The sequence below is a fragment of the Orbicella franksi genome, chromosome 1 (assembly GCF_964199315.1).
Source record: "Orbicella franksi chromosome 1, jaOrbFran1.1, whole genome shotgun sequence".
Lineage (NCBI taxonomy): Eukaryota > Metazoa > Cnidaria > Anthozoa > Scleractinia > Merulinidae > Orbicella > Orbicella franksi.
In genome coordinates this window covers 10,653,693-10,667,756 of record NC_138145.1, presented here as the reverse complement: position 1 = coordinate 10,667,756, position 14,064 = coordinate 10,653,693, and the positions used below count along the sequence as shown (strand labels likewise).

The 14,064-nt window shown below is 38.8% G+C and overlaps 2 protein-coding genes across 3 annotated transcripts; one reads left to right on the top strand and one right to left on the bottom strand.

Annotated features, from left to right (window-relative positions):
- Positions 1-1,383: 1,383 nt before the first annotated feature.
- On the bottom strand, positions 1,384-4,147 carry LOC145489485 (aspartate aminotransferase-like). The gene has a single exon (XM_081468470.1). It carries the CDS (start codon positions 3,890-3,892, stop codon positions 2,570-2,572), a length of 1,323 nt encoding a protein of 440 aa, XP_081324596.1. The 5' UTR covers positions 3,893-4,147; the 3' UTR covers positions 1,384-2,569.
- A 4-nt stretch (positions 4,148-4,151) lies between these two features.
- Positions 4,152-14,054, top strand: LOC145489516 (uncharacterized). 2 transcript variants are annotated; one of them, XM_081468501.1, is made up of 5 exons: positions 4,152-4,286; positions 6,917-6,983; positions 9,316-9,390; positions 10,649-10,750; positions 13,183-14,054. In XM_081468501.1, the coding sequence occupies exons 1-5, from the start codon at positions 4,248-4,250 to the stop codon at positions 13,254-13,256; spliced, it is 357 nt and encodes a 118-aa protein (XP_081324627.1). In that variant the 5' UTR covers positions 4,152-4,247; the 3' UTR covers positions 13,257-14,054. The 2 variants fall into 2 exon arrangements, with proteins under 2 accessions (XP_081324627.1, XP_081324635.1); XM_081468509.1 differs by lacking the exon at positions 13,183-14,054 and adding an exon at positions 11,724-13,171.
- Positions 14,055-14,064: the final 10 nt, after the last annotated feature.

The window sequence follows — 14,064 nt, the reverse complement described above, 5'->3', positions numbered from 1 at the left end:
TGACCTACCATTTCTTCAGACTGAAAGGCTTGAGTTACAAATCACAAAGAACATAAAATACTGGCAAACCACAACTATTTAGCCTAATAATCTACTTTTATGAAGGGTTAGACCATTTGACTTTTGAGGGGCAAGGGTGATTGGTATAGACATGATTTTTTTAACCCTTTCAATGCACTAGGAATCCTTTTCTTAGGACTTGTTGGTGTGCATGCATGATATTTTTTTCTCAATTTAACATGCTTCTTTTTAGCTCACTGAAACATGTGGGTGATTTTTTTTTCCCGCCATAGTCATCATGCATAAATTCTTTTGGTCCAAGGATGTTTGCGAGATATATTTTTTTCAAAATCACCCACCCCTCCCCCTCAAAAGTCACATGGTCCATGCCTTAAAATATTTCAGCCTTGTCCCTACACTAAGTCAATTTCTTCACACCTTGAACAGACTATGTGTATGTAAGTGAAGATATCAGTTCTGGAAATCAGATGCTAGCAGAAATATTAATTAATTATTTTGTTAGACTACTATAGGCTCTACAGATAGACATAATATCAACATTATTTGACAATAATTACTACCAGTATTGATGAAGTATTATTTCAGCATAATGAGAGGAAAAAACTAAAAAATAATAAATACATTTCAATCTCTTTGGTGAATAAATACTCAATAGTTAAAAAAATTTCCAATCATTTCATACAGAGATCAATAAAAGACAAATCTCTTACTGATTATTTTTGAATATTTCATACTTTTTTGTGGCATGCCTGTAAATTAGAACTTTGTCTCAAAAGACAATCTGAAGAGGATGTTATTAATTCTGTTATGATGCAGAGCAGAGAGACCTGTGTACATGTATAATGTAGCCTATCTAATTAGCTTACAACCATCCAAGATAAATTGCAGCTGATTATGGTAGAAGATTGCATGCAAGAAAACACTTAGTGCAGAGTCAACCAAGTTTACTGAAGTATGTGACAAAAGAAACTGGAAATAGCCCACAAGGATGGAGGGAAAGAGATAAACCTAGCAGTGTTTGATTACTACATCACAAAAATTTGCCTCCAAGAGATGTTTAAAGGGACACAGTCAGCTGGAGCACATGCGCATTAGATGCCATTTCATAGCCAATTTGCATATCACAGAGACGCGATCCATACTGTTTTTAACCAAATATGATAAAAATAGTATCATAGAACGAGCAAAAGTACACTCAAAAACAGGCTATTCAGTAAACGATTGATAATCAAGCAAAACACTGTGAAGATTAAAGCGGATTTCTAGATGAACTTTGATTTCAGGTTGAGGTGAACTTTTTTCAAAATGAGAAAACTAGTGTCCAGGTCAGTGCGGTCCCAAAGCTGACTGTGTCCCTTTAATACACAGCCAAGAGCAACCCTAACTTTTTGAGTGCTCTCTGAACTCTGTAGTGCATCCATAACTAGATAAGAACACAGCTAAAAGCACATTCAAACCATCTCCTTTTCTAACATGGTGACAGGGATTGGGAAGTTAAGGTCGCCACACATGAGGGGACTAGTTCCTGTAATTGTTCCCTGCAACTAGTCGCGGGGACAAGTTGCATCATGCGAACTAGCCTTTTTTACCACAAAATTTAGTCCTGGGGACTAAAATTTGGTCCCTGCGACTAGTCTCACGAATTTAAACTGGTTTGAATTTTGGGACAAGTCCCTGCGACTTGTTCCTCAAAACGCTTCATGTGAACTGTTCTTGGGACAAGTCCCTACGACCAGTTCCTCGTGTAAACTCTTCAGGGGACTAGCTGCAGGGACTAATTGCAGGGACTAGTCCACCCCTCGTGTGTGCCGACCTTTACGGCTAAATATGTGTCCCCACATTAGAGAGGTTAAGCATGACATTTACGTGAAATGGCAAACTGCAAAAATGAAACTTTTGCCATCTGTCTTCAGCTGTCTGTACAGTAGAGCGAAAATATTTGTATTTGCAGTGAATAGTAGGAGACATTTTTCTATGTTTATGAGATTTATTTAAGGATTAGAAGAAAAGAATAAAAAATCAGAGGTAATATTTGCTGTTTGCCGTCTGCCATAAATGTCATGCTTAAACTCTCTAATTATTATAGAAACCTGTTTTGTTGCTTTAGAAAAGCAGCTATATTTGCCCTAAATGATGACTCTGTATTGAGTTCATTTTATCTAAGATTTCTGTTGCTTACAGCAAGTGAAAAAAATCTGCTTAGAGGAGATAGCTTTTTCACAGATTGATTTTGTATGGAGCATTGGTCTGCAGCCATCAAGCTCTGGAACATGCTTGCACTATTGATTTAGATTGCATGGATTTAACAGATTAATGATTTTAGCCAGCTTTTGGAAGAATTTCTTGTTCCCACAAAGCTGTAAACTCATCACTCATCTATTTTGCATATAGGAGTAAACTTTGGTTCTTAGTAGCTAACCAGAGTTTGTGAGCCAAACAGAAAGCTAGAAGTACAATCAAAGTTTGTGAGTGCCTCACAAGCCCCCACCTCCCAGTCTAAATAAGTTTGATAGAGTAACAAACTATTGCTCTCCACTGGAGAAGTCCATTAACTAAGAGAAACACTGGCCTTTTGATCAAGTGTCCACTGTTTCAAAGCCTGAATTCCACCTGCCGTCAATGAACAGTGTTTCTCAACAAAGCCATCAGGAAGTGGCTTCTCAAGACCAATCGCTTCACTGGCCTTCAAGGCAATGCTGCCATCAAAGTTGACAAAACACAATCGCACAGTGAGCTCTTGCACTGGTCTAAGAAATGCAGGACCCCCAGGCATGAGAGCAACTGATACCTCTTCAAAGATTGCATCACACATCTGCTGGGCAGTGGTTATACCACGATTAGCCAGAGCACACCTAATCACTTCAAAATCTGGGAACATGTAAAATCCTCCCTGTGGTTTCACAGCCTTCACCCCAACCTCTGTAAGGTGCCGATAACTGTAGTCCGCTACAGCTGCCAAGATGCGACGCAGGTGGGACATGTATGCTTTTGATTCTTCGGATAGACTCAGGTAGGTCAAAGCGGCATACTGCATGGGTGCAGCTGCGCATGAGTAGGTGTGGCTTGCAGCACTTTTGACAGCATCTAGCAAAGGCCTTAATTCTGACGGGTAGATATGGTAACCTAACCGCCACCCACCAGCACTAGCCCATTTGGATAAACCTGAACTGAGTATGGTGTTCTTGGGGTAAAACTTGGCCAATGAGCAGTGGTTTCCTGAGAACTGCAAGCGTCCGTAAATCTCATCCGACAATACAATGGCATTGTGTTTTCTGAGCATGTCGACCAGTTCTTTCCAATGTTCTTCAGTGTACACAGTACCAGTAGGATTGTCTGGGTTTACCAAGATGATCATCTTGTTTTTTGCAGACGATTGGCCAAGAACTCGATCCAGAATGTCAGGAGTTACTCGCCAATCATGCCGGTACTCGGTTGTTATAACGATGGCATCATGATGTGCAAGCCGAGCCTGTGGTTTGAAGGTGGTCCACGTGGGAGACAAAACAAACACGTCGCCATTGAACACGCTGAGAAGAAGAAAGATCAGCTCTTTGGAGCCTGGTCCAACAATAATGTTTTCTGATTTAACATCAACGCCATCAAACTCTCGGTGAAATTCAGAGATCGATTTTCTCAGCTCTGGAATTCCAGCCACAGGCAGGTAAGCATTTTTTCCGGCGTTCTGGACAAGGGCCGAAACAGCTGACTCCATGACCGGGAACGGAGATTGACCAAACGCAAGGTGATACACTATTTTGCCAGCAGCCATAAGTTCTTTCACCCTCTCGTTCAGTAGCAAGTTGGAGGCAGGAGAATATTCGTTAAGATCTTTACGGACTAAATCTTCATGTGTTTGAGTCATCTCGGTCATCTACCTGGCCAACCCTCGCGTGCTCGCACCAATAGTAGGATAGCCACAGACTGTCTGATCGTACGTGAGTTCTATGTTTCACAAAATGCCCTTTTAATTAAGAAAATCAATGCCTATACATTGACTCTACATCTATTACGTCTTTAACTCCAATCGTCCCAGGTCAGGATGCTCCAAATCTATCGCCGACAGACGAAGACAAGCCAATTTCAACCTTGTTCCCAGGCTCTCTCTCCTTCAGGGAGGCAGAGGTCCCAGGCTCATCTCGGCCGATTCTCAGCCGTTCCATGAAGTTCCATGAAGCCCTTCGGGCTGTGTATCAAAACATGGAGGACTGAAGGAGATAAACAGAGATATGGATTCGGTCAATCGAGAGACTGCACATCGACATCCGGTAAATTGTTTTTTTTTTCTTTTACGATGGACCAGACATGGTTTGACAAGATTACCACAGAACTATGACTTATATGTAAACATTATTTTTTTTAACGACTTTAATATCAATTAACTCAAGTTTATGTCGTTTAGTGCATGGTTAATTTTATTTTTAGAGTGTCCCATCTCTTCAGATTTTTCCTGAAGTTTCTTCTATCGTGATTATTATACCCTTTTTACGGTGCAGAAGGAATCCGGCAATAGTTAAGCTTACGTGATGACTACATGTACAAGTAAACAAGTATTAAATGTTGAAATTCAGTTTTATGGAAAGCTTTCCATAAAAGCTCATTCTCTTACCGCCGGCACACCCTGGACACCGTTCCGGCATTTGGGAACATTTATCACTGACATCACAAATCTTCCCTGGGTGTTGACTGCCAGCATGCCTGGCAAGATGAGCTGAGTTCAACTTTGTGGACAACGGCACTTTTCAGATTAACAAATAGATTCCATGTTGCTGTGCGTCTGTTCAGATGATGTCAAAATGTGGTAAGAACAAAAAAGTGGCACACGAGGCGATAGCTGAGTGTGTCACTGATGTTCTTACCACATTTTGACGTCTTCTGTGATCTATTACTGAACAGACGCAAGGCAACATGGAATCTATTTGTTTTATATAATAACAAACCAAACTACTACAGATAAAGCCTTTTTTATTTCAAAATCTTTCAACATAACTCGAAAGCCGCCCTTTGCTCACTTTGGCGAACACGAAAAAAGCCATTTGACGTAATCTATTATCTATACAAATTGAAGCAATCTCATTGGTTGCTGTGCGTAGCAACAAATTGTGATTGGTCCAGGAAAATCACGCCACTGTCAAAGTTGACTGAAGCGATGCTTCTCCTGGAATGAAAACTTACAGCGAAAGCAGTATTGAACTGCGAAATCTACAAATCTTATAGAAAATGCTGGATAAGTCAAGAGCCGGAAATCTTGGATGTTGCGTCGAATATTGCAGACGTTGAAAAACTACGCTCGGAAAACTTGCAGCTGCGGTCAACCTGGAGGCCATTCGATTCAAGTTTTGAACGAAAGGAACGTTAGTGATGGTGGAAATTTGTGTCCTCTGTGGTTGGTGATCCTCAAATCAGTTTGAAATAGTGTGGGAGACACCTTTTAGCTGCGATACAGTTGGCCGTGAGCTGTAGTGAGCTATGCTTTGCTCGCTGCTGTGCCCTGATATGGACTGGAACATTTGCATCGGAAAGCAAGGTTATGTTTTTTTTTTAAACTGATTTTAAGAAGTGGTTTTGATGTTTCATTCCAGACAATCACTGAGTCAACAATTATTTTGAGACTGAGAAAAGTTCAATGTTTTAAATAAATTAATCACGTAAACATTTTGTTTATTGGGTTTGTTAAATTCGAGATAAAGCAATGGTTCTCGGCTTACCAAGACTAATTCCGTGTTGGTTTAGTCTCCCCGACTGCTGACTGAGACTGCTCAAGTATTTTTTCCGAGTCATTTTCTAAAACAGAAACGGCTTTATCTTTCTTCTTCCTGCTAGACTATGCTTCTGGTACCTGTTCAATGCCTGGACAAGACTTTCTTTTACCTTATCTTTTGTCCCGTCATGTAAAATATTATCTAAATTCTCAAAACTGTCCGCCATTTTAAAACACAGAGGGAAAAACTTTGTAATGATGACGTCAATCGTACGTCTGTCCTCTGATAGATCATAGGCGAGAACCAATCAAAATGTGAGAATAACTTGGGTTATTATATAATATAAGAATAGTTCATGATCATGACATCATCATTAGTGGTGGTTGGCAATAGATTTATGACGTACCAACTTGATTGGTTGGGCCATGTGTACTAAAGGCGTCCACATTTGAGTGTTGAACAATACTCGCAATCGACCTGCGATGGGCACTCGATCAACATCTCAATTGACACTCTTTTGACATGTGATCAACAGTGGGTTGATAGTTGGCTGACTGTCGACCATCTCAAATACATCAATCAGAAATTAGTTGACTTAACTGATTGTCAGTAGTGACGTAAGTGATGTTAGTATTGTAAGTAATGTAAGTATTGTAGGTAATGTTAGTATTGTAAGTCTTAGTAGTGTAAGTAATGTTACTATTGTATGCAATAGTAAAACAAAAAACAAAAAAAAACTTAACTGATTGTTGAGCAAGATGTCAATGGAGTGTCAGTTGAGTGTCAACCGAGGCATTTATGGAGTGTCAGTCAAGTATTGATTGAGGGTTGGTCAAGGCTATCGATCAAGGATTTTGATCAAGAGTATCGATCAAGGGTATTGATCAACACTTGACCCTGGATGCCTTTAGTACACATGATCTGATCATTCTTATTATACCTTACAAACATATGAATTAATCTTTTCCACAATTTGCAGCTATAATGTCAGTAGCATACATGTATCACAGATGAGAAGGAGCCTTCCCTAGGATAGGTCACAATTACTACTGGTTGAAACCAGTGACCAGTGATGATATTTGAGAACAAGTCTTGAAATTGAATCCTGTGTTGGAAAAATGATGGCAATTGTACATTTTACTAATTATTTAAACATTTACAGTTTAGTTTGAACAGTTAAACCTTGATCTTGACAGGATTTAGCAGAATGGAGGAGATGTCAAGGAAAGGCTGGTTTCTATGGAATATTGTCAGTTGTCATAGGTAAGCACATGTTAGCACGAATGCAATGGAATTTGTATACCTAATTTTTTATTACCACACCTGTTACGTCATGAATTCCAGTATCAAAAAGCTGGTTACCTGGGGTAGTTAGCTATTGGAATAATAGGTGGATTTTTGAATAATAGGTGGTGTAGATAGACGCTGCAGATAACGAACGCCACAGTTCGAATGCATAAGTTTAATCATTGTACGCAAAAGCACATGAGAGTGAGTGAGTGCACGAGTACATGATTCAACTGAAAAGTAAACAAGACAAAATACCTAGTAAATACAAAAATGTAACCACAAAAACTGATAGCGGACTAAAATGAACTTACAAACTGTGGCGAGTCCAACAGGATTAAACTCTTCAGAGTAATAACTCAGAAGCTCACAACATGTGAAAGTATGCTAGCCAAAGCGCAGTAGATACTGGAGAAACTTAACTGCCAGCCACCAACAAGCACTGAGGAAAACTGAATACCAAACCATGCATAATGATGATAAATAAGGTACTAATGAGGAGATTACGTAATACCCAAAGGTAACGCAAATATGTAAAATAAAAACAAAGAAAATTCTAGTTACTACAGGTGGGCATGTACAGATAAATTAATTTCCTCCAAGTTCAAGTTTTTCTTGGCGTGTTTAACTTGGTATAGTTATTCATCTGAAATATACAAGACAGAATTAGATGTCACTCCAAGGAATCTGTCTTCATATCACAAACTAAATTTTCTAATTTTATGTGTTCAAACTGAATTTTTCTTGGTGGCTTTAATCCTTGTAAGACACTGTTGGTAGTTTTGTTCACATAATGATAATGATTTAGTGTTTATGATTTGTAAGAAAGAAACATCACACGCGTATATGTGACTGAAATACAATTTACGTAAAAAATACAATTTAGGATTCTCCTACTTCTGGCTTACCCTGGTTAAATCTGTTTATATTATTATTATTATTATTATTATTATTATTATTATTATTATTATTTATGAAATTTTAAGAGGTATTTTTCCATAAAAGTTGCTTTAATCATTCTGTTCCTACTTTTGGGTAGGGTGAACCATGAGGAAATCTCCCTCTTTTGAGGAGGGGGGGGGGGGGGGGTTGGGTACAGGGTTGTTACAGAGTTTTGAGGTAGATTGCTGTTCTGTTAGAGTTGGCTAATTCTGAACAATCACAATAAGCCAGCAGAGTTGCTAGGAGATGATGCTATTTTTGACAACCCTGTGATAATTAGTTATATAGAACCTCAGCAGTGCTGCTGGGTATGCTGTTGTTAAATGAGATCCTATCTCTTTCCTTGATAAAATATTAATGAAGAACAGCTTTACAAGGTACTTTCCTTGTAAGGCAGAGCCATAGGCATAAGGGCACCTTCGGACTTAGGAGGGCAGTGACCTTATCGCCTCCAAAAAATTACCCAATGCCTAAAAACGTGAGTGTTGTGCAAATGCACTCAAATTGCAGTAAAAAGAAAACGTTCACAATTCTCAGGTCTAATGAAACTATTATCATTCGGAAAACTCGGTATTTTCCGGGAAAGGAAAAGTGGTTTGAAAAATCGGGTAGTTTGAGAAATCGGGGATAAAATTACAGTGTTTGACTGCAGGGAGAAAAAGGACTTTTGGTTTGAGTTATCAGGAGGTTTGAAAAAATGAGGGTTTGAGAAATCGGGATTCCACTGTAGTTATTTTGAAACCTCACATACCCTATGACCTCAATTGACAGCTTGGTAAATCAGAAACTTATCAAAGAAATAGTTAATTCTTCCTCGCACGAGAAGTTCAAGAAAATTTTAAAACGGTACTTTGCAGAGCCATTCAAAATGACTGCTTTCAGAGCCACCACAAAAAACAGAAGTCTTGGTCTTCGTTTGCTTTGATTCTTTTGTCATTGTTTTGTTGATGGAAATAATATCCATCTCGTAGATTTCCATGAAACACATTTAAACGATATATGGCTTTTCCAAAACAGAATGCGTGGATCCTTAGATCATTTGACCTTAACTGCATTTTGACAAGGCAAACATCAGAGAAAGTAGCCTACAAGCCTGGCCTTGAACTACCTTTTAGAATGTTTTGTCCCCAGTACTTTTGCCTGAATCATCAGTGTTTTGCTCAAAAGTTTCAAAAATTTCTGAAACTGGGGGGGCTGCAGCCCCCCCCCCTTAGCCCCCCGGCCTGTATGCCTATGGGCAGAGCCTCAAACTTCCAATATCTATAAAGACACAGCGATATTATCAGTGAGTAACAGAGCTTGCGAAGCTGATCCAAAATTCATACACCTTGTAATTTACATGTTTTATGTTTGTTCCTTTCCATAGGAAGTGGTGTGACCTTTGTTGGACTTTCATTTTTTAATCAAGTACCCAAGAAGTACATTCCACTTCTCTCTCTTGGTATGTAACAATTAACATAGAATGGTGATGAGTCAGATACTTGACCCATGTCTGAGTATAGGGGTGCTCCCAAGGGTCTGAAACCCTGACCCTGGTTAGGACAAAAGCACTCTTACTAAAAACCCTACCCTGCATAGGACAACACCCTCTATTTTAAGACCCTGTTTAGGACAAGAGACAAAATACACACTCTCTTGTTTTACAGGTATTTAAACTGTTTTGTAAGCCATTCAAATCAGAGAAATCATGTTTGATGCATCAAAAATCCAGTTATTGCCTTTCTACACTTAAACTATACAAAAGGCTGTCAAGCATTAAGCTCTCGCTTTTCCTGCTTTTTGGCCAATGGCATTTCACTTTGCTCAGGTGAAATAGAAATAAAAACTTTACGGAGATCAAGGCATGCTCACTTTCTTAGCACATCTGCAACAGACTCCTCCGACCTAACTGCTTTGCTCGCATACTTACTCTGGCATGCAGGATTCAAAGGCAAGCCTGCTCACAGGCTTAACTCGTACAGATCATGTAATCATACCCTGTTTAGGACAGGTTCTGACCCTGTTTAGGAAAGAGGCCAGTAAAATTGTATACCCTTTTCAGGAGAGCAAGGTCAAAAAACCTTACCCTATTCAGCAGCACGTCCTTGTGTAGGCCAAATAAGGGAGTACCCCTCCCAGCGCCAGAAGTCACTTGATCGCATGCCTGGTGATTAAGTTATACATGCAATGGTCTTACAGCTGCATGTATTCTTTACTGATAGAATACTGACTAAATAAGCCAACAATAATGGAATTATAGAGATGTGGCCCCAGGGAGGGTATTCAGTCACAAGTAGGGGCAAGAGTGTTAGGTAAGATCAGATCCCCAAAATATCTGGCAGCCTAGAATGTGACCCAGTAAAAGTTCCTGTTTTCTCTGCATAAAAATTCACAAGCAAAAAACAGACATCAACAGAATTACAGACAGTTTTTGGATACACCTTTCTCTCTTCATCGTGCATCTGTCACAAACTATTTAAAATGTTTTCAGATGAATGAGATTGCAGCCATTCTTTGAAAGTAAAAGAGTCACCTTACCATCAACATCTAGCTTATGTTTTTAAATGAAACTGATGCAATTGCCTCACACGAAAATGAGAACCCTGGGTTGGTATGCTTTTTGTTGAAACCTTGAAAAGCCCTAACCAAAATCTTTCACCTTGGAAGTCACAACAAAATTTCAAAGTTCGTACATAAGGTACAAGCTTGCTCTTTTTCAGGTGCCGGAGCTAGCGGTGGCTGGGTGGTTTCAAACAGAATTGTGATGTCTTTCCGCAGAGCTCAGATAGATTCCACTATCACAAACCTCAATCAGTCATCAGGTTAGTGACAAGTGCTGAAGAGTTGATACACTTCCTGAAGAAAAAACTGATGGTAAAGTGTATCTCACCCAGAAATATAATTATATGAAGGGCTGACAAGATAGGCAACAAGTGGAGGGTGACAATAATTTTTTTGATAGTGTAAACCCAAAAGAATTACCATTTGCTATACCTCCCAACTCAAATACTCAACTCAAATTGGAGGAGAATATGTCATGTCTATTGTGTCCTGGGTCAAAACTCACTAACACCCAAGGGTGAACAAAACTTGTTAACTCCTTAGGGAAACAACAACTTAAGGTTACTGTAGGCCTTCAAGGGCCTATTTTGTCCAAAAATATTTTTTTACACCAAATTCAAGACTTTTACTTTATCTGAATTTTCCAAAAAAAAAATTATTTCAAAAACTTAAAACGTGAACGAGTTATCCACAAAAACGTAAATTCTTAAAATTAGTCAATGAACCGCAAACTGTGATAAGCCAATTAAAATGTGTCAACCTTTGAGTTGAGCAGTAACAATTTTCACAGCAAGTGATCTCATCCGCGGAGTCGTATTTCGCTTCTTTTGTTTATCCCTTAGGTCTTGCAATTTCTCGCAGAGAAATCTTCGCTTTTGTTGATTGTTTTCGTCTCTTAAGAGATAGACTAGGCGCTTCGCATTCCCACATTTGAACACAAGCGTAAATCGCAAGCGAATGTTTCGTTGATACCCTGCTCTAGCTTCTTCTGGCACAAGAGTTGATTGCCGTGGAATTACCGACAAATTTAATCGCTGATATCTGACATTCACAAAGCAGCTTCTCCAAACGCTCCTTTCCCCTGCTTTATAGAGTGTTTTTCCATATTCTACTAAAACAAACAGGCCGATGAATTGGGCATTTAGTTTTTGTTTTAAATGTTTAAGGCTATTCCGCTGGCATTCCTCTTTTTCCCTTTTCCTTCTTTACCATTTATCTGCTGATTCTTTTTAGATGCTGAATGTTTCATGGCAGACGATGTAAGATATAAAGATATACTGTAAATGTAAACATTGCATATTCATTCCCGGGGAGCGTTACTGTAGCTCATTGGGAAGTTTAAAGCTGCATTTCATTGGTTGGCGGCATGGCCACGTTGACAACTGCTTCAGTGAGGTGCAAAAACTGTGAATTTCTTTCGAGGCTGAAAACTCAAGGTTTATTTTTGTGTGAATTACCTCTATTCAAATGAATTAATAGGGTATGTAGGTTTATCAGATTTCAACGAAACGTGGCCAAAATGTTCATCAGATATTAGTGCACCACGGGTGTGTCAGGCTTTTGTGAAAATCAAAATATTTTTCCTGAGACGTCCCATTGAGTAACAACAGTCAGAAAATTTTCTATTGTCCAACTTTGAAAGAGATTTTCTAAGCAACCAATAGAAACATCGAAAAAGCCTCACACCCTTTGTTAGCCCATCATCTCCTGATTGATAATGTCCAGTCAGTTTGGATGTCTGCGGTAACACAAAGGCTGGTAATTCAGTTTAGTGAGTATGGTCATTTTTGCATTTTTAGGGTTGTGCGTGCCTATCAAAACAAAAATACAAAAATGTATTGTTATTTTTGGATTCTACAGTTTATTATCTTTTCCATGATATATAGTTTGCCGAGGTTTTCTTTAAAGCAGCACGTAAAGAGAGCATTTTCCGGAAGGCACCCCTGAAGGTCTACAGTAACCTTAAACTTCTGACTCGCATGTGATCAGGTTGTGCACCTTGAAACCATGGCAAATGTTTGCCAGTCAGCATCAAGCAACAAAACACTTAATGACTGGCCCTATGGGAAACTGTGAGTTTTGTTGCCCCTTGACCCTCAGTGTTTCCCTCGGCTTCACCTTAGGGAACATTGAGGGACTCAGGAAACAAAACTCACTGTTTCCTGAGTTCCTCAATGTTTCTCATCACCTTTTTCAGACATATACATTTTATCAAAATTAATACATTTACCTTCACGAATCAAATAAATGATTGAGATGCAACTGTTTGATCAGGAACTCTCCTTGTCAGGTCATGAATAAAATTACTCATTTGCACAAATCATTAAATCAAAAATTATTTTCCCCGATGGAATCTAGTGGACAGTACTGGACATGGATGTTTCAGACTGGACTTTCAGTTTTGATCATCTTTGCCTAGGGGTGGGCAGAACTGCCCCCCCCCCCCCCCATCCCCCTTGTAAGTTCAAAAACATAGTAAGTAAATATATTGAAACTTGGAGGGTATATAGTATGTCCAAAAAGGTTTCCTTTGCGTTAAATAAGAATCGAGGTCATTTTGATCATTGAGTTATTGGTTCCTGAAACTTTACACTGTCATGTTACTTTTAGATGTGAAACCATGTTAATTAAAGTGGCTTGATGACAATAATAAGACATTTTTGTCTAATTAATTTTTTCCTTTTCTTCACAGAAATGGAAGACAATAGTACACCCCCATCACTTCCAGAATCAAAGTTTGGGGACAAAAACTTTATCAAGGAATAATAATTATTACTACCTTATGGTTGTAATTCACGTTTATCTGAAATGGGTTGTTTCACATTCATCTTAAGACTCTGAGTGTCACTAAACTGAGTTACAGGAACACTGTCTGGCCAATATGGTACTTGATTGGACAGAGATATCAAGACTGGAGGATTTTAATGCTCACCATTGGCTTCTGTTCCCCAGACCACTTCTGCTCATATAATATTCAGTGTTTATAGGCACACCTCTAAAAGGCAGATAGAACATCCCAATCAAAGAAAAGAATTATTTGGACTTTGCCAGAGCTTATGTCTTCAGCTTCACTGAGAAGAGATCTGTGAATGAGTTTTTATCAGACTGAGCCAAGTCTGTACAAGATGGTTCCCATGCTTATGATGTGGCTGTGTGTAAAAACTGGGCTCCTTTATATGAGTATTAGTTTGTTTTCCCATCCAGCAGATTCAGAAAATTGGTGCTACCCCATGCACAATAATGATAGATTTTACTTCTTTCCTATAGCTAAGACATATCAGTGGTGTGAGTTTATGAGAACTGGAAATTGCTGTGGAATCATGAGCTACAGTGTTTGCTAGGCTGTCAGTTCAAGCCTTCTCCAACTGTTACAGTTCTTTTGTAAAATATTACATTGTAACAATGTCATATTTTGCAGAGTGATAGACACAGCTCTCAACCAATCAAAGTTTGCATAATTTTTATATTGGCTATTTTCTTGGATATTTAATTATGTGGACTTTTTGCCCTATTTACTGTATTTGTTTTCCTTCAGAATTTAATAAAAACAAGAGTACCAAAGCATGTGTTTGTT